Raw genomic sequence first — 27545 nt, forward strand, 5'->3', positions numbered from 1 at the left:
TTGCAATGGCATGCAAGCTACAGCTTTAAGTTCTTCCTGTTGATGACCGACAATGCATCATAACCATTATTAAAAGATTAACACTGGTATAACTAAATTTATCAACTTACTAGTGCATGATTTAAACCTTTGGTGACACTCCCATCACATCAGAAACTCAAATACTATAAAAGTGGTATTGTTCCCTACTGGCAACCTATTCAATGTTGCAAAGAATCCCCAGAGTATCTTTATTGCATGGTCAGCTTGTGATTCAGTTGCTCTTGTCATCAGAGAAACATAGAATTCTTCTATGTTCTTCCTATTTAGATGTGAACAAGTGTATTCATACCAAACCATTTAGTCAAAGAATTTACCTTCCTTTTTACTGTTCAGAAATAAAACATAAACAAATCACAGTGGTCAGAGTGAACATCCCCCCACCCTTCCCCAGGCTGAATGCAAATCTAGCATTCTTTAGCTGTTGAAAAAGGGATAGGCTTTGCACTCAATAGCAATAGCTTGGAGGTGTATCAGCCTCCATGAGCATCTGATGCCATTAGCTGCAAGTGCTAGAGAGGATTTCATGCTGTTCATTTTCAGCAGAACCAGCAAGGGACTGAATGAACATATTACTTCTGTCCCCTAAAGTACAAGGCTGCAACTTAAGTATCCTGCAGAAAACACATTTGCTTCTTGTTCCCCTTCTCCCTTGCCCTTCCCCCACTGGAAAGAACTTTTGCATGTAATACGTTATCTGTATTGTTGTGATTTTTACTGAATACTACTCTAAATGAAGTTTCACTCAGCAACATAGCCAAGGTGCATATTGCTTATTTTTTTTTTTCAATTTATTTTAGGGTTATCATAGACCAAATCACTACATTGCTACACAAGGTAAGTTTATCACCCTTTCTTTTTGGTTATGTGAAGCTAAGGGGTTTTGGTGCTTGGATTACAGTTTATACTCTCCAATAGGCATTCTTGCCACAGTCAATATACAGGACAGAGTAGGCTCAGTCACTTCAGTAGAAGTGAGCAAATTGAATTATTATCTAATTTTCAGGTGTGTCAAGTAAGCAGTCCTTTACTTTTGTGTTCAAATAGGTTTTGAGTAGAAAAGCAGAAGCCATCCTTTTTGGCAGAAGTTACTCAACATGTTGTTACCCCTGAAAAAAGAAGTAAATCGTGGTAGAAATATTCAGTAAAGTTTTCAGAGAGACAGCAGTGTCATGAAAATGTACGTTCTCATAATTGTTCAATGATAACTAGGGTTAAGGTCCTTAAAATACAAAACATTTCAGTTGGCAAGTTTTAGTAGAGGACCCAAAGACATATTACACTTGCAGGGGGATTCTTCAAAGGGATCTAGAGAGACAATTTTACAGGCCATCATTTAAAAGCTTGCTTGTGAACAAGAACCTATTCCTTTGTCAAAACACAAACTAATTTTCAATTTGTACTTGTCTTCAAAAACATAATTTGCCCATTCTGATGCAGTTCTTATTTATTTTTTGGTCAAGTTCAGAGCTGGAACAGGTGGGAAAGATGGGTCTTCTGTGTCTGCTTAATCATAGTATTGAACAATATGCCAATCTCCTGCCTATGCTTGGGTAGCATACATGTGAAAAATTGATTGCTCTTCCACCACTTGGAGGGAATCTTCTCTGTAATAGGTATTCTGTGACAGAGTTTCCTGCATTTGCTCGTCAATCTGAAGAAGTTCATCTACACCCACGTATGTTATTTCAACACATGCCCAACCTTTTAAGAGAGCCAGCTGAAGTACTGAGTATAATACACTCAGACTGATCTTACCATGTGTTGGATTTACAGGTCATATATACTTTTTAATGACTTCTTACCAAAGTAGAGAAAACGTTGGCCATGTCAAGTAAGAGGTCTTGCTGTGATGTCAGTTGTCCCCTAAGTAACTCAGAGTCTGCAGCCTCCAGTCCCCACTTCTACCAGTGGTAGGCTTCGCACCTCTGCCTTTCTGTACTTCAGCTCTCGACAGTCCAAAATGAGATGCTTCTTTGTGTCAGATGACAGTGGGGCAGGACGCAGATCTTATTTCTAGAACCACCTCACTACTGTCAATAATACACTTTTAGACCAGAATTAGAATTTGTGATCTTAGATTATGAGCTATTTAAAATATGCTGCTGCTTCTACTTCTGCTACCTTACCCACCACATCCCTCAGTCCACGGGCTTTCTACAGATGAGCCAGCTAGGAAAACTAGGACAAAAATGCAGCATTTGCTTAATTCCCTTGGGCTTTTACATGCTCCTCATCTGAGAAGAAATGGATTGTTCCATTTAACCTTTAGCTGATGGTGCTGTTGCTTTTCACCTTTAATTGAAACCTAAAATGAAAAGATACACAGTTGGCATTTTACTTGCAGTTTGTAATACAGTTGTTTTCATCAGGAGGTTCACCGGAAGATCTCCCTGACAGCTTTCTGAACGTCATACATGATCCCTATCTGAAGCACGTTTCAGTGCAGCTTTATCACTCACCATAATACTTGAATATCAAATACAAAGCTTGAGGTTTTTGTACTTTCAGCTTTTAAAGCCAAGTACGTAATAATGTACGAAAAATGTACTGAAAGTCTATGTACCAGATCCACCAGCAAGTCCCAACAGTTTCTTTGCCACACTTTTTTCCTGATATGGTGTCGAGAAGTACCTAGTCAATAAGGAGAATAAGAGGAGTAGAAACAAGTCTTCTTCCAAAATGTAAGGGATGTATGACTGTTTCAGCTGTCATTCTTTGGGGCAGGTCCCATCAGTGACTTCTGTGTAGCTGCAGCTAGGTGCACACAGGATGCCTAACCCCTACCACCGTGCAATGAGCGAGAGGCTCACTCTCTGAAGAATATAAAATTCGTTTTAAAATGGGCATACAATTTACAGCAAATTCAAAATAATCTGGCTGTGAGTTTTTTGGTGGATTACGTCTTTAACATCTTATTTTTTAAGGCCAGTTGGGAGGCAGATTTGTATCTCCATTTTGGAGGAATGAAGAGCACTGATCTCAAGAGGTTTATGTATTCTCTCTGGCTCGGTCCGTGGTCTGATGAAGAACCATGAGAAAGTTTCTTTTCCTTCTTCTGTCTCAGCTTTCTCATCTGCAGAACAGGATTAAAAATACTTACCTGCTTTTTATAGTTCTCTGCAATGTCCTGATAGATACAGCTGTGTAAAGGCCAGTTAATGTAATTCTCCAGTATCCCAGGTTCCTGACAAAGCCTTTGCACAATAGTAACACTTCCAGTAAGATGCAATCTCTGTCTTCTGCAAAGGTGATAAGGTAACTGGGAATAATCTCTAAAACTCCTTTAAGGCTCTGTATTAACTGTGAAAGGAAAGACATTTATTTCACATGTCAAACAGACTATGCCTCTGTATGTCTTCCTTACTAGTAAGCCTGTCATGAGCCATGGCTTGCAGCGTAGCCAGCAATGTTCATGCTCTGTTTTAGAACACACTTTCATACAGATATGTATAAACACATCAATGCAGCACAACAATTAAGCTGCATGTTTAATTCCCTTGATGTCTACTTTACATCAGTCTTTAAATAACTATTCCCATTTTCCCTTTCCTCCTCCACCGCAACTTTCACAGGTGCACATGCCTATTGTTCTTTGAAGGAAAATATCATTACGTGAGTCAGTTTTAAATCTCTGAGGATTTAGAATGATTGATATTTAATTTTCCTATGTTCTTCCTAAGCTGCATTCAACGTATCAAGTGTTAATGAGCAAATATAATCGTTTGAAGTGAAAAAGTGGCAAATTTAATCAGTTTGTAATAGACTACCAATCTGCTTTTAACAGAGCTGGGAGTTGCAAAATCACCTGTTTATTAAAGTGTTAATGTCTTCCATACTAACCAGAGTTTGACATACAGACTGGTATCTTTCCCCCTTGGCATTCATAGCATCCTGCTGCTAATTTGAATTAGAGGGAGAAACATTTTTTAAAAGACTTACCTAATGGAGACTTTCTCAACTAACAATCAAAAAAGGTTTTACTTCCATTTTAAGAGTAATACATTCAGATTGTGCAATTTCAATTATAAAATTAACATCATTTTTCCTTTCTGTGATAAGTATAATGTGAATGGTATACTGAATTTACAGCTAATAAAGACTTTTGGTGATCTGCTGTAATTGGCATCAACAGATGGGATCTGCACCTGAGTCACTGTGATTAAAAAGAATCCCTCATCACAAGCCAGCATATTGGGTCACGCAGAACCAGCAAGCTGGTACAATTTGAAATTCGCTACTTTGTTTTATATATCCCTTGTTTCCATGGATATAATTCTTTAAAATTCTTTTATAGTAGAATATTGAGCTCTTGTACAATCTGTTCAATTTACTGGCAGCTAGGGGTTTTTTTCCAGGAGTTAGGTAATCAATGAATTTTAACCAGGTCCTTTAGTGAGAGCATTAGGTTGAATACCTGTACAGTACTTACTCTCACACGCGCTGCTGGATGTTTTTACTATTGGATGACTGTTGTTGATCGTGCATGTCTCACCCTGATTACTAAGTAGGAAAATTTAATCTTTTTTGTATTTGCTTGTTCTATGTCCCCTGAAGTTCATGTAGTTAACTGAGCTATGACTTAGCTTCTTTTAGCAAGTCTCTATCAAAGGTTTTGTAATGCTTCCTCCACCACTGCACCAGCAGCTGTAAATTGTAAGTGTCATACGAATGTTAATACAGTTCTACAGCATCGCTCATTGCCATTTCCACCAGGGCTATTTTTTGAGCAGATCAATCATGTGTGAAACAGCAGATACTCACATGCAAGCTGCATGTCTTTATATATGAAGTACATTCCTTTGTGCATCTCAGACTTTTGAATGCTCCTCGCGGTTCAGATTGTCTCTGCTTGCTGCAGCATGCAGAGAAACCAAATCTAAGATGTTTTGTGGAAGTATTTCAGAGCATATCTTAATGACTGTAAAAAGTTACTCTTGAAAATAAAGCAGCTATAGATATAATAGCCCAGTGTAGCCTTTCAACCTCCTTTTTGTCTATATCCAATTGCAAAGCAGACGCTAAACTGTTTCACTTTGTGTATGGCTGATCATGGAAACAGACATCAAGTCAAGTTTCAGTCAGGAGGAGTTTTTTAGGTATGAGTTATAAACTTTGGAAAATAAATATTTACAATAGAAATGTTTACAGTCTTCACTACAGCAGCATAAACTTGCCACTGTAATAACCCCTTTCATATTCCTTCTCTTTTCTGCAAAATATGTGTCTTTCTTCCACACACAACTGTATATGTTGTGTGAACATTTTAATAAGGGTTTTCAGAAACAAAAAGACTTTTTCGTTCAAACTGAAAGTTCCCTTTCAGGCATCTGAAGCAGAAATACTGCTTTGAATAATAATACTCTTAACTTCCTTGGCATGTTTGTTGTTTTTATGTTGCAAAAAGTTGTCAGAACTACAGCAGTGTGGAAGCTCCATGCTTCTTTTTACAAAGAAACTTTTGCTGCCATGGTTTTAGCCTCCAGATGAAAATTAACATTTGAAATTACTTCAGGGAGAATTGAAAAACAACAAAGCAAGATAGTTCTACACGATTTTTCAGCTTTATTTATGCTGTCATTTTTGCAGGATGTAGGGTAGTCAGGATGATTTTCTGATATATATATGAAGTGACTGAGTTCTATACACCTGTATTAATCTGAAGATTCAGCTGTGCTTGATGCTCTTCTTTACTTCTTAATCATCAAAACGTTAAAAAGGTGGTTGAAGCCATCTGTCTTCAGTGAAGGAGATAAACCCATTCTTAAGCACTACGTTGAATAGGTGAGACTTTCTAAAACACGTCATTCACCCGTTTTGTGGTAGTGGTGACAAATGGCAAAGTTGTTACTTTTTTTTCCCCACACCCAAATGCATATGGAAGTAATAGACCCTTCACATATGGAAGTGTTATCGCCAGGTTATACCGTGAAGCCATATGGCAAATTCCCCAGAGCTCTGTTACTACCATTTCCCACCAAAGGCTGCTGATAACAATTACAACATTTGAGCATCTTTTAAAAGTTGGTACTTTTACTAGTGTTGAGGACAAAAAGAGACCGTGTGTAGTAAAAACTGGTAACTATCAAAGTCAACACTTTTCAACAGTTGCCACTTCATGGTACATGAGAATACCAGAGTTTTTGTCTGCCTCTTTGTTTGTAATAGGAGATTTTAGTGATAACCGTGTTAGAACAGTTATCTTTCACCATTTTCATGATTCCTATATTTTTCTGTCTTTGCCTTAGTTAGCTGGGAATGAGATGCCCCTGTTGGTTTCCATTCTGTGTAGAAGGCTGTAAATGCAGAGCTAGCATAGTTTTCTAATAGATACAAAGTTGGTTTAGGCTCTGTTGCAGTGTGTCACTTCTCTGAATCTTTGTGTGTAGACCAAGTGAAACAGGAGCATTGCTGGAAAACTGCTGATAGATCCATTACTAGGTAGAGCCACTTACATTCTTCTTCACATATGTGTTGCTACATTTTGCATAAAGTACATGCCTGCCTTTCATAAACCTTTGGAAATTCTTTGAAAGTACAAACAAGCTCTAGAAATTATACTGAATAATGATTTAATATTTATTTGCTAATATAAATTCCCGCATGCCATGCAAGCTGTTCTTTCACTGGCCTGTTAATGTGGCTCGTGTAACAACAGCTTGAGAAACCGGTGATTTTTCTGTAGTCCATTGTCAAAGCCACAGAGGAAGAAAAAGTAATCCTTCTATCCTCTCTCCTGCAAAGATTGAGCAGCAGCAAATCAGACATAAAGGTTTTCAGACCATGTATAGATTTCTGTCTCAAAGACAAGATATTCGTTTGATTTCTCTGTTGTGAAGTCAGTCTAGAATAGCTACAATATCAGAATTAAGAAGTAAGAGAAATGAGAGACTACAGTAATTAAGTAGACAAAGAGGTGAATCAGGCAAAAGGAAATGTTTCAAGGTTGTATTGTAGAAAATAGAAGATTGTGTGAAAAGCAATATATTTGTCCTCTTTTAAAAAATGTGACTATAAAATACGTCCTGCAAACAAGGAAGTTAGGATCTTCCTGAAACTCAAGAGCTGAGCAAACTGTCCTTGTGACCAAACACACTTTCAGAAAAGAACATTATGGAGGTGGCCACATATTAGTGTATTTGCTGCTCAGATTCCTAATTACCTAGATATGCACTAGAATCCATGTTTTGTCCAAGGAAGATGTATACAACATCAGCCTTAGAAATGTACCTCACATGTCTGTATTTTGGGGGGATGTGTATTATGAAAAGCTGATGTTTGATTCCTCAATAAAGAATCAGCCATAAATTGAACTTGCTGGAGAAGATACCTGGCACTTTTGATGGAGTACTGTTAACATGCCTGTGTCAGTCAGTGAAGCCTAATGCTAAAGCAGAAGAAGGAGCAGAGAAATGCAGTTTGTCAGGAAAATCACGTAGTCAAAGCATCTTTTTTTCCTATGAAGTTTGTTTTCCAGCCAGTCTTCGGCAGCCTGGAGGAAGCTTGGCAGCAGGTGTAAGAAGGCTTTTCGACTTCTCATTTGCTGAAAAAAAAAAAGAGTGTAGCAAATTTACAAACAGAATCTATTTCAGAAACAAATGTATCAAGAAACAAGTAAGACAGCTTTTTTTTTGTCTTGTCACCATATCCGAATCTTTGAAACCTGTCATCTTTTCTCTAGTCTATATACTTTGGTGGCAACTGAAATCTCGATGTTGATATGGCCACCAATGCACATGGCAGTCTGGGTGATTTTGAAGCACTGCCTTTGACAAGAAAGCGATACAGGCTTACTGGATTAATTTCTTTCCCTATCCGTCTGTATTGTTCCATGCAGTTGCATGTTCAGATGTAGACTTTGTGGAGCTTCCCTCTGCTGCTGCTAAATCTCATTCTCTTGCAAGCATGTTCATGTTACTGTGTCTGCACTAAGCAGAAATACATGCCGCATGTTAGAATGGCTTTCCTTGTTTACAGTTTACATCAAATACTGCAGTCTCCCATAAAACATAATAAAAAATAGAATTAAAAGGTTAGCATTGCCCTTTCGTACTTGAAGTGGTGAAAATAACCAATGTGCTCCCAAAAATAACAACAAATAATAGCGGTGAGAGAATTTGATGTCATGCAGATTTAATTTTTACCGTAATTATCTTGAAGTTAAAAGGAAAAATATCCAGTACACATCTATTTGTTAATGACCTTCACATGTATCTTGATCTGACTAATATTTGCCTGATTCTGACTATTTCTGTGATTGAGTAAGAAATTAATGTACCAAAGTTCTCCAGTCTTAAATAGAAAGATATATGGTGAGTGATATATCTCACTCATAAGATACCTATCAGGATAATAAATTATGCCAAACTTGGTTTTTCTAGCATTTTTACTTATGCTTTAATGTAGACTAAATTATCTTGTTTGTTAACCTTGGTAAAGCGTTTGTGTTAATGCACTTAAACTCCCAGCACAAGTTTAAAAAATACAGCATCTGAATATCTTCACGGAATCACAGAATCACTAAGGTTGGAAAAGACCTGTAAGATCATCAAGTCCAACCATTACAAAAAAAACAACACCACACAAACAAACAAAAAAACCCACACCACACACCCCCATGCCCATTAAGCCACGTCCCACAATGCCATGTCCACACGCTCCTTGAATACCTCCAGGGAGGGTGAGTCCACCACTTCCCTGGGCAGTCTATTCCACTGTGTTACCACTCTCTCAGTAAAGAACTTTTTCCTAATATCCAGTCTAAACCTCCCCTGGCACAACTTGAGGCCATTTCCTCTTGTTCTGTCACTCATCACTTGGGAGAAGAGGCCAACACCCACCTCTCTGCAACCTCCTTTCAGGTAGTTGTAGAGAGCGATGAGGTCTCCCCTCAGCCTCCTCTTCTCCAGGCTGAACAACCCCAGTTCCCTCAGCCGCTCCTCATAAGACTTGTGCTCCAGACCCTTCACCGGCTTCGTCGCCCTTCTCTGGACGCACTCCAGCACCTCTATATCTTTCTTGTAGTGAGGGGCCCAAAAGTGAACACAGTATTCGAGGTCTGGCCTCACCATTGCTGAGTACAGGGGCATGATCACCTCCCTGCTCCTGCTGGCCACACTGTTTCTGATACAGGCCAGGATGCCATTGGCCCTTCTTGGCCACCTGGGCACACTGCTGGCTCATATTCAGCCGGCTGTCGATCAACACCCCCAGGTCCTTTTCTGCGGGGGAGCTTTCCAGCCACTCGTCCCCAAGCCTGTAGCGTTGCATGGGGTTGTTGTGACCCAAGTGCAGGACCCGGCACTTGGCCTTGTTGAACCTCATACAATTGGCCTGGGCCCATCGATCCAGCCTGTCCAGATCCCTCTGCAGAGCCTTCCGACCCTGGAGCAGATCAACACTCCCACCCAACTTGGTGTCGTCTGCAAACTTGCTGAGGGAGCACTCGATCCCCTCATCCAGATCATCGATAAATATATTAAACAAGACCGGTCCCAAAACTGAGCCCTGGGGGACTCCGCTTGTGACCGACCGCCAACTGGATTTTGCTCCATTCACCACAACTCTCTGGGCTCGGCCGTCCAGCCAGTTTTTAACTCAGTGAAGAGTGTACCTGTCTAAGCCACGATTCACCAGTTTCTCCAGGAGAATACTGTGGGGGACAGTGTCAAAGGCTTTACTAAAGTCCAGGTAGACAACATCAACAGCCTTTCCCTCATCCACTGGGCGGGTCATCTGGTCATAGAAGGAGATGAGGTTGGTCAAGCAGGACCTGCCCTTCATGAACCCGTACTGGCTGGGCCTGATAAGCTTCCTCATGCTTCCTTACAAGCATGAGCAACATTCCTTCACAATAAGGTCCTTGGGGAAAAATAAAAGAAACAAGTAGCCAAAATGAACTCATATTTTTGCGCTAGAGAATAGTGATTATTTTATTACATCCTGATGGTTATGATTGACTCAACATGAAAATAGAAAGTAGAAATGGGAAATACTAATTAGGTTCTGTTGTCCATTCCCTAAGGAACCTTCTACTGAAGGGGATAAAATGATGTTAAACTTCTCATCTGTCATCAAAATTGATTCTTCATTACAAGTTGATGCGAAGAACCCAGTCCAACAAGTCAATTACCCAAGAATTTTGAGTTGGAAATGTTACAGGCAGCATGTTTTTTACAAAATAAATTCCATATTTGCTGGTCTTCCCAAGCTCAGATGGGCTATTTAGAATGAGTGATGAATAGGTATTCATTTTTCCACAATGCAGATCACCGTTATTGAGAAAAATGCACAAATTAGAAACTAAAACAGCTTTCTTACTGGAAAACATTGATTCACCTAAACTGAAACTTCCTGTTGGACTGCTTTCACAAAGACAGTTCAGGTTCAAACCGTGGGCTCAAGGCTCCTGGAATAAGCTTTCCGTCAGAGCTGTGACGTCAGATGGAGAGCCAATACCTCATGTTGCTATTTGATCTGAATCAATTTGGACCAGTATCTCAGTTTCCCAGATGAGTCACCTATCGTTCTGACATGCTTGACTGTAATTAAACAATTAAATGTTTGTAGGGCATAGAGAGAAAAAGAATCCATGTGTGAGTGAGACCAACTCTGTTTCTCTGTAGCCAGCACACTCTGCTGGAAAATACATCAAGGCTTCTAGTCACAATTACAGTTATTCGAAGTATTCCTGTTTCATAGAAGAAAAAACTGAAACACGCTCCCTGCAAGCCATTGCCTAGCAGTGCTCTCTTAAAAGCTGTGCGAGGTAGGTTCAAGACTCTGGTCTTATTCAGGTATCCTACATAACCCTCACTAGGGGATCCGTAATCTGCGGGAATGCTATATGTAATGCAAAATTTGGAAGATACTGGATTTATCCAGTCTGAGAAAATGTTAATGAGAGGAAGAGGCCATTTAACATCCCTGCTGTGTGGCAAACAAATTATATGAAAGAAAGCGTTCTTAAATTATACTGGATGAACTACATTAAACTGCAACTACATTCTTTTGTTGGGGTTTTTAATTTGCTTCAGTTAAGATCAGAAAAAGCAGCTTTATTGAATGGCATAATCATACCTACATGGCCAGTAGTACTATGTACACAGCTTTTATTGCATTTAGCTTTGCCTAATCTCAAGCTAACTGGATAAATCTGGACCATTTCTGATGCTGCCAGTTCCTCTATTCCCAGTCCGCAGTACTTCTGTGAGTAGTCAAAAGGTGTTATGGGAATGTGCTATTTATTCTTTGGGAAATCATATGACATTTTCATTTTATTTTGTTGATACAGAACAAACTGAGCTAGTATTGGAAATTTAGCTGTGGAGAAATGTCAATCAATAAGTGTGTAACACTTCATTAGAAGGAAGGTTAGCTGGTAGCATTAGCTGTAGTGTTGTAAAAATGTCTTAAATAGCACCTGCCAAGAGTGCACAAATAAAGTCTGGTCTCAGATTTCAAAATATATTTAAGTGCAGCAATAGCTTGTTTCTGAACACGGTGGAAATACTAATGTGAAGCAGGGACAGGTAAAATTTTTCAGAAATGGCTAGGGACCTGGCATATGGTGGCTGCTGTATATTATACCAAGCCTGTTCAGTTTATTTGAATCCTACCTTGCTTCCTGTTGTCTCTCAAGGTATGTTTGGGTTGTGACTGTGAGGGGCATGAACACCTTTTGTGTATTCATGGGCATTTAATATGTAATGCATTTCCTGCTACAGTGGAGCTCCAGTCCCGGACTGGGATTTTGAGGTGGTGTCATAACGCAGACAAAATAACGGATAGAGATGTGTGCTGTTCCAGCCTAGTTAGATCGGTATCAATAAAGAAAAGAAAATGCCATATGATAATCCAGAGAATAAATACCACATCCCCATAAAACTTTCTGACTACCCACAGAATCACTGCAGAATAGGATCAGACGAAATGCCAGAAAGAAATGATCCAGCTCTAGCCAATAGTTGATGTGTATGTATATACACACACACTTATAAAGTATGTATTTTCAAACTGATTATCTAGTTTTGTGAAATGAGCAATTTCAAAGAAAAAATTATCTGGAATAATCAGTTTTGTCATTACTCAAAGGATATATATTTTTTTAAGCATCTCTGTATTAAACTGGGAATTTAGAATGGAGGGTTGTTTTTAATTTAGCTAGCTGTGAGACGCTTGCGTATATTTAATAAAACAATAGGACTGTGGCTCATCACTACTGTACATTGCAAACGGCATTTTACAGGCTGAATGTTTTGATGTTCTTTTTACATTTGGAAAGAGATGCAGAATTTACAGGTCAATCTCCTTCTTTCCTTCATCCTGTGAAAGGTCTAGTGCTGACTCCTCAAAACGTAGGAGGAGGTAGTATAGAAAGCCAGCCAAAGCACTGCTCAGTCTCATGGGAGCTATAGATAAGATTTCTACATGCACCTCAGTCACTTAGTAATCTAAGCCTTGTTGAAAGCTAATGAGACTTGAAAGCACTTTGAAAATTTCATTTTGTGAAAGCCAATTTTCACATATAGTGGTGTGCAGGCAGCAGGGCTTGCTGACTGGCTAGCTCAGAGCAGGTAGGATTTAGTTTGTGCTTGAAAATCAGCCAATTACTATTCACTGTGCTGTCCCTTGGCTGATAATGAGAGAAGGCTGTGTTTTTCCCCAGCAAAGGATACAGTAGAAAGCCTCTGCATTGCCAGTAGCTGCACTGAGCAGGATTTGTCCCAATAAAGCATTTCAGCTTGCTTTATAAGCAGTGTTTTCCTGAAATGTCAAGCTAACAAGACTCAGTCAGATGTGTTTCTTATTGACAATCCATCTAAGGTGAAGAAATAATGAAAAACACGTTTTGCATTCATAGCTCAGTCCTGATTAACCCACTTGAGCATAGCTGAGGTGACTTACTGTGAAATAGTGTTGCTGCATACTGTTTTCTTTTTTTTTTTTTTTTGCATTGTAAGGTGGTATTGTTGCAAAAGGCCAAAAAAAGAGATGGTGGACTGGCTACAACTCAAATATAGATTCTGCATATATTTGATATGCATGGTATATTCTGAAGCCTAGGTTAAAACTAGTGTTAGAAGAAACCGAACATTTTTTATTTGTTTGTGAATTAAGTTCTAGTAAAATTCTTGCTTACAAAATGGTGTTCTTTCTTACCTGACTGTGAGTTAATTACTGCCTCAGCAAACAAGTGGCTCCTCTCTGTGCCATCTCTGAATCTACTACCATGAAGGAATCAGTTAAAACAAGTTTTACAACTGAGGGGGAGGTTTTTTTCCATACCTCACATTAGAGTAGCCGTAGCCTCAGGCTTCCTCGCTTGGGCTGCCTGCTGGCTTAACATACTTATAGGGAACCAACCTCATTGGAAGTTCATCCACAGTTTTGTTTATTTGTAATTTTCCAAGGCAAGAGAGATTTCCAAGAAAGTTTTATCAGGAAAGCCAGCATAGCTGTATAATTACAATATAGCCCTGCTGAAGATTATGTAATATTTGTAAGGCTAAAATTAGAAAGTGCATTTCAAATGCCATCACAGTCTGTATCAACACTATAAGTCAAATGAAATGAAGTGATAAAAGCGAGAATGTGTTTTTGCAGCTCATTACAGGGTTTTTGTTTAATTTCATTGAGATTCTTTAGCGCACAAAATGTCTGGGGCTGGGGTATGCAGAAGCGACAAATAATAATTAATATTGAAGTATGGCAGCTAGAAACCAGCAATTAATAAATAACACTGAAGCGTTTATGGCCAAGTTTTGCCAGTACAGACATCTGTTGCCTTTTAGTGTACTAATTCTTACAGTGACAAGCCTATAGGAGACTTCAATAAAAGTGAGTAGGTGCATAGCACTGGGGTACTTTTTACCCTCAATGCTGTTTTAGTTTCTGGAACAGACTTGGGAGGACTTTAATTAAAGCAGGTTATATGACCTGATTCCTTTTCATGATTATTTTCTTGACACCTTAAAATGCAAAAGACTGATCTGTGTGCATTTGGATAGCTATTGGTGAGTGGGCCCATATGGTTTAGTGGTATCTTGTCCACAGTTTTATGTCAGACTTAAAAATTATTCACAGTATTTATAGGAGCACACATACTGTGCCTATAAAAACATACTCTTGTATAAGCCTTTAAAGTCAATTTAAGTGTATATGTTATGGTAGAAAACAAATGTCTAAACCTATTTTGAGAGAAGTTATTGCAGAAAGACTTCATGATCACTGCCTGAGTTTTTTAAGTTTTGATAGCAGAGCTTTGTTCTGGACTTCGCTGGCCTCCATGGAGGCACTAAACGCTTAAGAACTCGTGGAAGGCTGAGTGCAAGTTAAATACATGCTACCATACCTATTCAACAAGCATATGGTAAAGACTGCTCTTGACAAATCAGATCATCAGCAACTGATCAGATCTTCAAAGTGACTTCCATTCAGAAACCAGCTCATTTGGGGAGGGTGGAGTTGAGCCAGCATACAGCTGTGCTGCTGTGTGGCAGTGGTGATGCAATTACAAAGAAATACTAAACTAGCAGTTTATCATGCTAGTTGATGTGATTGTTCTGACTAAATCAGCACAGCCGGGATCTATCGCTTTTCTTTATACTTTGCTGACTATTTTAGATAGAAAGATAAGAGACATTTTATTTTATTTTGTTTTACTTTATGAAAAAGTGGAACCTAATCTTACACTCCTTAGTCTACACCTGATCATGCAAAGAGGTGTCCAGGTTTGCAGAGCAGTTGACCACTGAAGAGCTTCTCATGAGGTAACTGGGAGGCTGACAAAACTGACCACTCATGAAAACCTGGTCACATAATGATGGGTCTGCAAATTCCTGTTGATAAAATCTCGGGCACGTTGCCTTATTGAGTAGGGAAAAAATGTATTTCTGTTAAGGGAGATGTTCCCTTGCTTCAGTCAGTGATATTTATAGGTTAAAGTAACATTTAACTGCAGTTTTTTACATAACTTTTTCTGAAAGGGCGTTTTGTTCTTACCTCCGAATTCTAGCATGGTTAAAAGAGCAAATAGCATGCACTTACGGATTATCAGATCACTGGATTGGAAGAGCATTAGTAACCCTGTAATTTTGCTTCCTCCTGCAAAATTCTCTGTAAGTTATCCTACTAACAGCTAGTCTGTCCCATTTAAGAGATTCATTAGGAAAAGGAGAATTCTTGAACTTTTTAATCTATTAGCTTGTAGTCTGTTCTCCCAGTATTTTTTTTTTTTTATCTCTGGTTTTGCGCTTTCATGTGTATTTTGAACAATTTCTGCTACATAATGGGTTTGGGGGGTTTTGACAGTGTAATTGTCAAGGAAATCATTGCTTTTCGGCTTTTTTTTTTTGCCATGCAGCCATATCTGTTAATAAGAAAACATTTATTGTATATCAAGTTCACTTTGAAGGGATCACACATCATAAAGAATGAGGGCTAAAATGCAGCTCCCTCTATACAGGAATATTAGCTATTTGTCCTTGAGTGATCAAGCTGTAGGCAGTCACAATAGCAAGCAGCAAGTTTTGCTTCAGTAAAAAGTGAAGACAGTTATCATTCCTGTTAGAAACTGCAGTAACCATGAGGTGAGGGAACCATTTTATAACCACCTCCTCATGCAGGGTGGACGCGTCTACTCACTGGAAGGAGGTTTATTGCACTCATTTCAAGACGGAATTTAACCACTGCAGATCTAAGTCTTGCATCTTGTCAGTCCGCTGTCTCCATCAACACATGCTAACGGCTACCACTGCCCATGCATTGTCCTTGCAGAGCCTTTGGAGCTTAAGAGTATCCGTTCATTTTCTGCACATTTCTAGCTTTAATATCTATCATTGAATTTGGTTTCAGGTGAACCCAACGTTAGCTTGTGGATTTGACATTCTATGTTAGAAAAAGGTTTTAGAAGCTATTTGTTCCTTGTTTAAGGTGCTTGCATTTCTAGAGATTGAAAAATGACCCATAGATTTGCAAGTCCCATCTGAGTAAGTGCTGGGGACATTTCAGGATTCAGGTTTTACTTGTTTCTTTGTGTGTTTGTTTTCTTTCCTACATCTGCACACTTTTTCCTGTATTCTGGGCTAGTTTATCGCTTTTGAATTGATCACATACCCCAGTAGCAATACCAATTGTTAGAACTGGGTCTCACAATAACAAGCAGAAATAGAGGCTCTAGAAAGCTCTGTGTACAGAAATAGCTCCTTAAATAGTTTAAACCATTCTTAAAAGCTGTGTGATTTTCCATTTCCGAATATGTTTGCATTCCCAGACCAGCAACTAACAACTGCTAGTAATACAACTAATGGTTGGGATATATACAACCAATCATTTCTGTTGGGTTTTTTCAATAACACATTTAATTAGCTTGGGGTTTGGAGGGTTGGTTTCTTTTCTTATTTTCCTTTGCTTTTCATCTTCTGTTTGCAGTATGTTGTTGATTTCTTTTTTTCACAGCAGAAAACTTTGATACCAACTACTATATTGTGTAGCTAATGGGGTAGGCTGCAGGCTTACTGTTAGGCAGCACAGTACCTTCTCTTCAGACCTTCTCCTCCTGCAAGAGGGCAACTGCTGAGAATAACCTTCCTGCCTATTGTGCACACATCTGTTAAGTTGATGCTTAGAACAATTATAGGCTCTTTCTCTCCCTACCATGAGTCTCTGAAATCAAATTGTTCAGTTCTTCATGACAATAAATCCTCCAACCCTACATAGCCTCTAATGCTTTTCAATTCTGGCTGGAGACAAGTAATAATTTATTCATGTGTCAGAAAATAATTTTTAAAATGTCAAGACGAAAAGAAAAATGGGGTAGAAAAGAATTACTTTCTAGACTTTAAGGTAGGTTTTAAGGTGGTTTTTTTCCTTTCAATGTCCTGAACATGAAAGAAGTTTGGAGGCTACATGTAAGAATTGGAGAGGAAAAGCAAGAAAACACTTGAGAATACTTGAGGAGAGCAGGAAATCCTGTCGAGCACTTTTAATTATGATTTTCTTATCATTTGGATAGCAAGATTGAGAAGAACGTACACAGCCCTGCAGAATAGGACACTTATTCTAGAAGAACATTTGGAATCAAGCTTGAAAGACTTGTCAGAGGTCAGCTCTTTCTCTGGCCTGAAGAATGCTATTACTTTTTCTGAAGATTTATTTTTCTCATAATTTATTGTATTTTTTTTTCTTCATAAAGAATGACAAATTCAAAATCTTCAGGAAGAAATTAGTGTTTAGGATCTCTCCCCAGTTGTAATTTGTGATTTCAGGATCTGAAATGAAGGAATCTTTAAATCACGAGACAAATTATGCTGTCTATAGAAAAAAAAAAAAAACAGGAATAAATTGTCAGAGGTTATCCCAGAGCTGTCAAAAAGAAATGACTGTTACAAAGTAGGGCCCAACCATCTTGTATCTCAAGTGAATCTCTAGGAAGGAAAACTGAAATAATACATAAAGAAACTTGCTACATTGCCTCTCAGTTTCTCAAAGATTCTGGCTTCTTGCAAGGGGAAAAGAAGAGGGCTATGTAGGCACAGGATCTTTTCTCACCTTCCCTGCAGCTTTACCGAAAACATATTCAGATGAACAATCTTGAAACATTACATAATCCTATGGTGACAGAATGCAGTGGAGCCATTTAGATTTTCTCCATTAAACCAGGTTGTGAATCAGGATTCTTGAAGCAATAGTGTTGTTAATTTTTGTCCTTGATCAAGCTTAAATAATCTTAATAATGTATCATGAACTTGTGGATTTTCTCCAGGACACTACTCTATGGAAAACTGCCTTTCCCTAATCCTATTTTTAGCTACACTCCTTCAAAGACAACGGCAATAGTAATTTTGCTGAATATTTGTTTGATATTTGAGAGGAAGGAAGGAGCTATACAGAGATAGTATTTTCCTACAGTGAGTAAAATAGTCTCCTTCCTTTTACCAGTAGGTAAAAGGTTTGCCCAAAACCATTCTAATGCTGTTTTGACTTTAATTGCCCAAAAAGCTATATTGAATCCTACATTATTAAAACACAAGCAAGCTAAACTTTCAATATAATGTGTATTAATTATCTTACTGTGACATTCAAAATTGCACTCGGGCCATGTCTGTATTACATATCCAGGACACTTATGTAGAAGTAAAATACTTATTGTAAATTTCCATATGGTGGAGAGTGATTTAACTCGTTATATTTCAGAATGAAATTTCACAAATGTATCAACTGTTCTGTGCTGTAAATTACAAGAAAAAAAAATGGTGTCCAGTTTTGCAGCCACAACATCAGCTTGAATTTGATAATTTCAGAAACTGTAGTTTCAGATTCTGCTCTTATTTCTACTCTGAGACCTTCTGACATTTCTTGTGTTCTAATAGCCATAGCTTCCTGTTGTTTTAAATGGCTTTTCCTCCTGTTATATGAACTATCAAAGCAAGTAAAGGCAAATTGAGTGACAATAGGGAAACTTGTGAAACTAACTATATATGCAGCACTTTTAAAGGCAGAGAAAGTAAGGGGGAGAATACATAACTTCTTTAAATGGTCTATGCAAATTATGGATGATAAAATTAACCTTTGAAATTGCTGAAAATAAAAATCAGTTTTAAAAATTCAAAAGTTTTAGCCTATTACCATCCTTTTTCTTAAACTTGAGTTCTAAGTAAGTTACATCATAACTGTAATGTTATTTGCCTAGTGAGCTGGTTTTGACTTGCCTATACTATCATGGAATCACAAAATCACAGAATGGTTTGGGTTGGAAGGGGCCTTGACAATATAGCAATAATATATTACTGCATAGTTCACTAAGTACTTGAGTTTCCAAGTGAAAATTTTATTTTCAAAGGGAGCTCTAAGTACCAAAACATGGGTGCCAAACTACCCAAATCTGTCAATGTATGGTTTTGTAATGCTTTAAGAGTGTTTGCTTCTTCACTAGAGGAATATTTAGGCCAATACATTATCCATTTGTCTTCCAATTAGCTGATTTAAGGCATTCCTCTAAATAAGCCACTAATTGCTTACTGCAGTGTGGCAGTTCAGTAAGGGATTCAATATGGATGTTAAGTTTATAGTACCTGATAATATTTTACATTCTTTTATTATTGGCGCAGTGATTTTAAAGCAGTGGTTTAAAATTGGGATGGCACACTGAACATCATGGGCAAGACATGTAGGCTAGAAACAGACAGGACCAGGCATATGCAAAGTGATGGGGTTGTTCTCAACATTTTATATTTCTGTAAAATCTCCTGTGGGCTTTTACCCAGCTTTAGCACAACGCTAGAGGAAGCCCTCTGTGTTCGTCTACAAAAGCACACAGGTTGTTGGGGAAAGCACTGCAGAGAACATGGCTGCCGTGGCGTACCAGGGTTCTTTACCGCTTTCCCCATTGGTTTGCAAAGTGATATACTGCAGCAAAAAAATATATCTTCTGTCTCACTTCAGGAAGTACAATTTAGGAGCTGGGGTAATTTGATGGATAGTGTATACTAAGAAAAATATTAGAAACCAGGAAAGGCCACAGAGTCCATTGAGGCTCATTTCATTCCAAAGACACCTTCCCTAGGTTATCATCCAATCGTTAAGCGAAAGAGTAATGTTACCCATTTTTTATAATTCCACTTCTGGGTATTATGGAGATAAATACCTAAATGCTGGAGAACTAACTTTCTTTCAGAGCACTGTTTCAGGGGAAAAATACTTAAATGCAGATAGGTGGAATGACAGAAAAGGAATTGACCCTAAATGAAAAATATGATGATAGTGATATGAATATATGTGTATAGTCACGGTTTCTCAAAGTTCCCCAGAGACAAGCTTCAAATCATGAGACTTTCAGATAGTAACCTTTCCTTTGATTTATTGTTTCAGGACCAATGCAGGAGACAATATATGACTTTTGGAGAATGGTATGGCATGAAAACACAGCCAGCATAATCATGGTTACTAATCTCGTAGAAGTGGGAAGGGTAAGTGATTTTTGTACTTAAAAAGATGAAAGACTTCCAAGGTGTTTGCTTTTGGAAATTAAATAGCAGACCAACAAGATGCTTATATACCGAGTATAGCACATAAAAAATTTATGACTGCCTGTGCTAAGAGGTTCATTATCAATTATTTTTAAACATGCCTTGGATGCTTGGCTTTGATAACATTAGCACAACGAAAAAGTGACTGATAAAGCTGCCTTCTGTATAGCACGGCCTGCAAAGACTGCCAAAGAAGGAAAGCGTTATATCTTTGTATATATCTCAGACATATCATTTCTATTAAGGGAAACCAGGGAATTGGTTACAGAACAAGGTAGGGAGTCATCTTTTTTTTAAGGGAGGATGAGGGGGAGTAATTCTGAAACAGATTTCTGAGAAAAGTAGTTAAACTATGAAATTGCACTTTCTTCATAGTATATTAGTCTAAATCAACCTGGTTTGTTTGGGTTTTCCTTCCTTTTAAGCCTTCTGGACTGAAACGGAAAAAATTAACTTTACTCATTTGTACACTAAATTTGTTGACCAGGAGGTCTTCCTCAGGAGCTGAGTAGTAAAGGAAAGCTTGAGTTACCTGCTTGATACGGTGCACTTTTCTTTCTTTGCTTGATAACTTCTAAGGTAGGCATCCTACTCAAGTCATTATGGCTAATTTTGTTTTCAACAGGTATTGAATGGAACCATTTTCTTTGTTTCTCACAACTGTCAATAACAGTATTTACTGCTTTGTCTATGCACCGGTATCTTAGTTCTCATCTTGAATGTTTTTTCAAGAAAATTTGCTTGGGAACTGGGTATACAGCTTTCATCTGGAATGAAAAAAACCCACTGCTTTTATTGCAGCTACTGCAATTATTGTAAATTGAAGTGTTGAAATAAGGAGTTAAGTGCACATATCTTGGTGTGAGCCACATGGTTTTAAGAGATGTTTTTAATTTCACGCTGGTCGAGTGGCTGATACCCCTCTGCCCTGTGGCATTTGCGTGAGGAGAGCGAGCACTGTTTACGTGGTGTGAGTCAAAGTGTCGGATCTTGTCTCCTCTTTAGCAAGTTGTCGTGGTTTAACCCCAGCTGGCAACTAAGAACCACACAGCCGCTCGCTCACTCCCCCCCACCCCAGCAGGATGGGGGAGAGAATCGGAAAAGTAAAAGTGAGAAAGCTCGTGGGTTGAGATAAGAACAGTTTAATAAATGAAAGTAAATAAAATAATAATGATAATAAAAATTGTAATGAAAAGGAAGTAACAACAACAAACAAACAAGGAAGACAAGTGATGCAAATGAAAACAATTGCTCACCCTCCAACCAATGCCCACCCTGTCCCCAAGCAGCAGTCCCCCGGCCAGCTCTCACCCTGGTTTATATACTGAGCATGACATCACATGGTATGGAATATCCCTTTGGTGAGTTGGGGTCAGCTGTCCCGGCTGTGTCCCCTCCCAACTTCTTGTGCACCCCCAGCCTACTCGCTGGTGGGACAGGATGAGAAGCAGAAAAGGCCTTGACTCTGTGTAAGCACTGCTCAGCAGTAACTAAAACATCCCTGTGCTATCAACACTGTTTCCAGCAGAAATCCAAAAGCACATAGCCCCATACTAGCTACTATGAAGAAAATTAACTCTATCCCAGCCAAAACCAGCACAAAGTCCAGTTTTACAATCTCAACTTATTCTTCCTTATGGCCTTTGTCAACTGTTAATATAAATCCTAACATTTAGATATCTGTGTGTCCAAGCCTGCCAACAGATCAGGTGGCAGTATTATTTTTAGATATAAAAAAGATGGGATTTGTGACTGCAATTAACACCTGCTGCAGGAACACATGTACGACTAATTGCAGAGACAAAAAAGTATCATGGAGGCTGCTTTAAAAATTCAGTCCCTTGAGTGAGGAAGAAGGTAGAAATAGTTGGATGGTCACATATCAATTCAAAATGGATGGATTTGTAAGAATAGGAAGCTCTCCAGCAAACCTCTTCATTAAAGCTTTATACACATTGATAAGAACCCAAGCACACAACTTAAAAAGGGATGTTTTCAGGGTATGGATAAACAAGCCTTAGAACAAAAATAGCATACTGCATGATACCACATACTGTATTCCTAACGTCAGTATTTGAAAGCATCAATTAGAGTGAACTGTCAGGTGTCAGCCAGGGAGGTGCCAGTCTTGGTGCCAGTGTTGGCAGCCTTAACTCACAACGTTTAGGTACGTAGCACGTGCCCTTAGCAGCAAGCAAGTTTGTGCCACCATGGAGATTTCTTCAAGGTGCAAGAGTCCCAGCAGAATACAGATCTGCAGCTTTGTTGTTTCTGGCAGTGGTAAAAATGACTTTGTTCTCACTTTCTCTGGAGGCTAACATAGGTGAGATCACAGAGCAGAAACTGAAATGAGCTTTTAATGGAAATGAGGTCATATGAGCCACAGAACAGTGCAGTCACTCCTCTGTTGGTGCTTCTGTCCCGCTCCCAGAGCTGGAACCATCAGCAACAAGGAGGCATATTACAAACACACCCTCTGTCCTGCAACCCGTAACACAAGCTCTGTGCCACCTTGATTAGTAACAATTTTAATGGACCTTTTGGTAGCATTCCTGCAGGGCAAACCTTGTAACCTTCCCAACCTTGAGCTTTTCTATTTCAAATGCTATTGCTGGTATAAGATTTATAGGAGTTTATTATTTCTATTTTTTAACCCTCTTGACCCATCGTAAGCCAGGAAGGAAAATTCCTTTGTATTTTCAGGAAAGAGGAATAGCTATTTAACATGTTTGCCACACAGTGTATGTCCTTCATGAATTAATCATTGAGGGGGCGTATGTGTGTTTGTTTACCAGGACTGGCTGGATAGTCATTAAATCAGTGCTAGGAACTTGCTTCTTGCCCTGGAGCATTGTGCATCAGGACTGTTTTAATTGCGGATGGAGGAATCACCATGAGGCTGTCCCTAATGCAAGCACCTGCTGCAAATGACTCAGTGCCTGCATTACACTCCAGCAGGGTCCGGGTACATCTGCCAATATCTGTCATTATCTGAGGCACACTTGTCAAAACCATGCATCCCTTTAAGCTCTTGTGTGTTCCAGCAAGGGACCCTTGTCAGTGTTTCTGGCACCTGCAGACTGCTGTGCACCTGGTATTTAAATGGCACAGAAATGTGTTTTGATTGTTTTCTCTCTTTAATGAACCCACCTGAGGGACATTTAGCTCTTTATCTAGTAGCCTGTTACCCAGTCACTCACATTTACACTGCTTGTGCGGAAATTCAGAACTCACTTGTGCCGTTATACTAATCCATCTGCCAGAAGTCTTATCACAAAATCTGCAGGGCTCCCTAAGGAGACTTTTGTACTGGTAATTTAAGCTAATGATTTCTAAACATATTTAGTCAGTTTTATGAAGACCTCATTAGAATGTGACTGTTTATTAAAAATCTAAATGAGGTCTCACAGTCATTTAGAAAACTCATTGCTGAGTTGCATGAACAGTTCTTTGATAACGGCTGATGAAGTGGTTTTTAGTTAAGATTGGCTTCGGTTGACATAAGAACTTGTACAAAAAAACCTAAACAAATAAGCAGCCCTTGAAGCAGCCTTGAAACAAAGTTTCTGTCTTCTTCATGCTGGGGTCAACAACTTTCCACTCACAATGAAGTTCACAAAAAGGGAATGACAAGTAATTAATGGTACAATATACCTACATTGTGGTGCAAGAATTTTCCAAACCACACACTAACAGGTAAAAAGCAAAACCAAGACTCATAAAAATATATCAGTGTGACCACAAGCTATTTCAAAATTACGTATTTTGCATTGTATTAACGCAAGAGGCCTCCATGCTCATGTTTGTAAGTGCTAGAGCAACTGAAGATAGTGTAATTTCAGACATCTTTTCCTGAGAGACTTAGCATAAGCTGGTGGATTATTCTAGAAGAAACAAAACTTTTTATCCCACCAGTGTAGGGGTGATCAGAAAACAGACACAAGAGAACATCTTGCTTACTCCAAGAGACTGCTCTGGAGTACAAACTCCAAAAGACAGAGCTGGATCCTTCTGTGGAAAGCAATGGGAACTGGATCAAGGTCTTTATGTACTGGCCAAAGTCTCAGGTTGCCTCTTGAAGTGTTTCAGTGTTTGCACACATTGAAACATTTCTTTCCTCCTTAAAGAGTTATTCTGGGAAGATTTAGAATATATCCAGTTGTGCCATCTAGCTGTCACCTCCATCTTTGCTCTTGTTGGGCTGGTACTAATACGTGGTTGGCAGAATCAAACTTGGCATGTCACATCATTTGTCATTTGTCAGTAGTCACTTTGTCTCCCACTCCTTGTTTTTGCTTGAGGCAGAAGAAATTTAGTAATATCTGATTAATAAACGGTGAAATGCGCTGATGAAATTCAGTGGAGGTGGTTGATATATAAATGTGCTGCAAGGGCTCATGATTGTCTATCATGCTTTTAATATAACAAAGTATTTAAAAAAAATCACTAGAAATAATTATAAAAAATAAAACCTCACCCCAGGAGCATAGTAATTACAGTAATTAGAGTTCCGCAATTATTATCCAGAATTAGAAAACAGCCAGTGCTAATAGTGTTAATGAGTACACAAAAGACCCTTTTTTTGAAAGAAGGCAAGGTTGACTACAACAGAATGGATGTGACACAAACAGGGGAATGAAGGTCAGCCATAGACTCGTAAATAGCCCTTATGCCTGCACGCACACCTTAGCGCTACTGAAACAGCTGAAACAGCCTCTCTCTGCCATCTTATCTCTCAGGAGTGTTGTGTTTTCCTGCTAGCCATTTCATGCTCCTCCTGGCTGTATCTGCATAGGGAAAAAGAAAGAACACAGTGGTGGCTTAATTTTTCCTTTGCTTGTTTTACTGGACCTGCAGTTGACATGCTACATACAGGGCACTCTCATCTGCCTTGCTGCAAAAATGTTGATGGCTCTGACTCTTCATGCTTAAAAAAGTCTTGGGGTCTATGTGACAGTGAGGAGACCCATACAAAGGTCTTCTGACAGAAAGGGAACATCTCCTTGCTGCTGGTTGGCTAAAAAATGTTCCCTGTTGTAAGACAAAATCTGCCAGAAAAGAGTTGTTCTTCTCAGAAAAGACTGTGTGGGCCCAGCCCTAAGCAGTCATATGTGCATGTACTTGGACCCAAGGCCCAAGCTTGGTCTTTGCTCAGGATGTGCAGCCTTGGTCAGCATTCAAGAAACACTTCTAGACCAGATACAAATATGTTTCCTTAACAAACAAAATCCAGAAGTCTTTATGTTGAACCAGATCTTCTTCAGGTCCACCTGATGATTTGTTTCTGTTATAGACAGACACTAGACAAGTGTAAGAAAAATTGTCAAATAAAGCCCTGTCCAAAGACTTCTTACTGAAAACATATTGCAAGAACCAAACAAAAACTTCTTGGGAAATGCCAGCAACATCATAAAAACTGTATGAAATTTCCAGTGGTCTTGCCACCTATTCTTAGAATAAAAAAGGAATTTTTTGACACAAAGCTATTATGAAGCTTGCACTTACGCATTTTACAAAGTTTGAGAATCTTCCATGCAGAAGAACCCTCTAATAAACAAAGGTAAATTCAAATTGTATTTAAGATTCAGATCACCCATTACAGAGATACTGCAGAGGTACACAGTTACACAGTTAACTCTTCAACATGTCTCACAAAGAGCACATTTGTATTTAGTATAAATGGAAGAACACTCTATCTAATTGAAACTGCCTCTAAATGTAATAAGCCAAATTACCTACATTGGAATTAGTTCAGGATACTGGCATTAGCGCCTCTTAGGAGGTGTGCCAAAGAGTTTGTAAGCATACTGGTGACTAAGATTTCATTTTAACTTTTCTACTGAAAGAAAGAAACCACATTTTATAGGTGAGAGAGAGAAAGTTTGCTGTATGAAACCCTTTCCTACTGCTAGGTAATTCTAATCTCAGTTTCTAAAACCTATAAATAGTGTCCTTCCCCATCTAGAGAAAATTTTTTTCTTAATCATGTTTACGCAGAAAACATGGTCCTGTGCTTATGGTACATATATGTTATTAGAGATTCTGTTGGTTTACTTTTGGTTTCACTGTAATTATAGTATCTCTTTTTGGATAGCGTAGAGTTTATACTTTTAGAGAGTATCAATGAGAAAAAAAGAAAACAATCGTAATTTGAAACTATTGTTAATCTTTGAAGTCAGTGAACCCTTCTAGGCGTCAAAACACATTTCAGCTTTCTAGACTTCTACCCAGAAATAACAAGTGGGTATTATTCATTATGCGTAGCAGGGGAGGAGCCCTTAGGAAAAAAAAACAGGCTGTTGTTCTTCAGGGAAGAAAAGGAAGGACTCTTCGCAATCATTTAATAAAGATGTCCCCAGATAAGCAATGTTAGCATCATCACACAGGACATCAGCCTACAAGTGTTCAGCTCTGATCCGTCACTCAAAGCAGACATGGTTTCAGCTCTCAGTGTTTTGATGCATTCTTGTTTCCAGTAAAAGCTATGTTTCAAAGAATGTTAATGAACAGAGATTAATATCTTAATGCTCACTAATCCAATTGAGATAATTCACTTTGAGAAATAAATAGAAGAGGTTTAAGGATACACAAATGGATCGACCCCCTTGTTGGGCTAGCCGCTGAAGTGCTGCCAAGGTGTAGGAGGCAAGTGTAAGTGCAATTTGCAAAGAGGGCTTCAAGTTCTTCTTTGAAATGTTGGGGCTAGCAAAATGGCTTCATCACTGCAAGTCTCCTCACCTCAGCAGTCTTGTGAAATTAATCTCTCAGTCTCTCTCTGAAGGAAGAAGTATCCTGGAGGCACCAACACAGTTTTACCTTACCCAGTAAAATAACATGTAGAGATTTCTAACCTGAGATCAGATGGTCAGGTTTTAGTGCCAGAAGGCAATCCACTAACTTGGTGGTGCTCTGTAGCTCAACTAATGGCATGATTTTGCTCTTGGAACGGAAGCATGATTCAGAGCACAGGCTGTTCTGCTTGATGCAGGCACATCAGGTCCTTGGAGCACAGGATCTGAGCAATATGCCCATGATTTCACAGTTGTGTAAAGGATTAAGACAGACTTTGGGGAGCTCCAGCTAATCTTGTAACCATCCTTCATCTTGGCATGGGACCACCCTTCTCATGTGCTCAATGCTCAGCCTTTTTTCCTCCAGGGCTGTTCTAAGGTGCGCTAATTTACAGACTTTTTAATGACCAGTGGGAGACAAAATTGCCTAAACATACGCAATGAAATAGAGGCAATCCATATTCTGTTGGTATTAGCAGTGGAGACAGGAACACTACCTTGGGTAACCTTTACCCTAAAGCAATTGTCCTGGACTAATTCTGTTTTATTGCCAAAGTATGGCCACACTGTGAGTTTGGCCTCTCATCTTAATTTCATCTAATCCCAGCTAATAGGTTGATGACATGCTAACAGTATACCTGATTCTTAAGAACAAAGGGATGGCATTGATTCCCTCAGGTGGAAAGCA

General features: G+C 38.9%; 1 protein-coding gene across 1 annotated transcript in view; it reads left to right on the forward strand.

The window, feature by feature from the left end:
* PTPRM (protein tyrosine phosphatase receptor type M) overlaps positions 1–27545 on the forward strand; it is a 481477-nt gene that overhangs the window by 426702 nt on the left and 27230 nt on the right. The window contains exons 23-24 of the mRNA XM_059815570.1: positions 840–876; positions 19909–20006. Of these exons, the coding sequence (XP_059671553.1) occupies positions 840–876; positions 19909–20006 (135 nt within the window). The remainder of the gene's footprint in view (positions 1–839; positions 877–19908; positions 20007–27545) is intronic.

This window comes from Gavia stellata, chromosome 3 (assembly GCF_030936135.1).
Source record: "Gavia stellata isolate bGavSte3 chromosome 3, bGavSte3.hap2, whole genome shotgun sequence".
NCBI classification, from domain to species: Eukaryota; Metazoa; Chordata; class Aves; order Gaviiformes; family Gaviidae; genus Gavia; species Gavia stellata.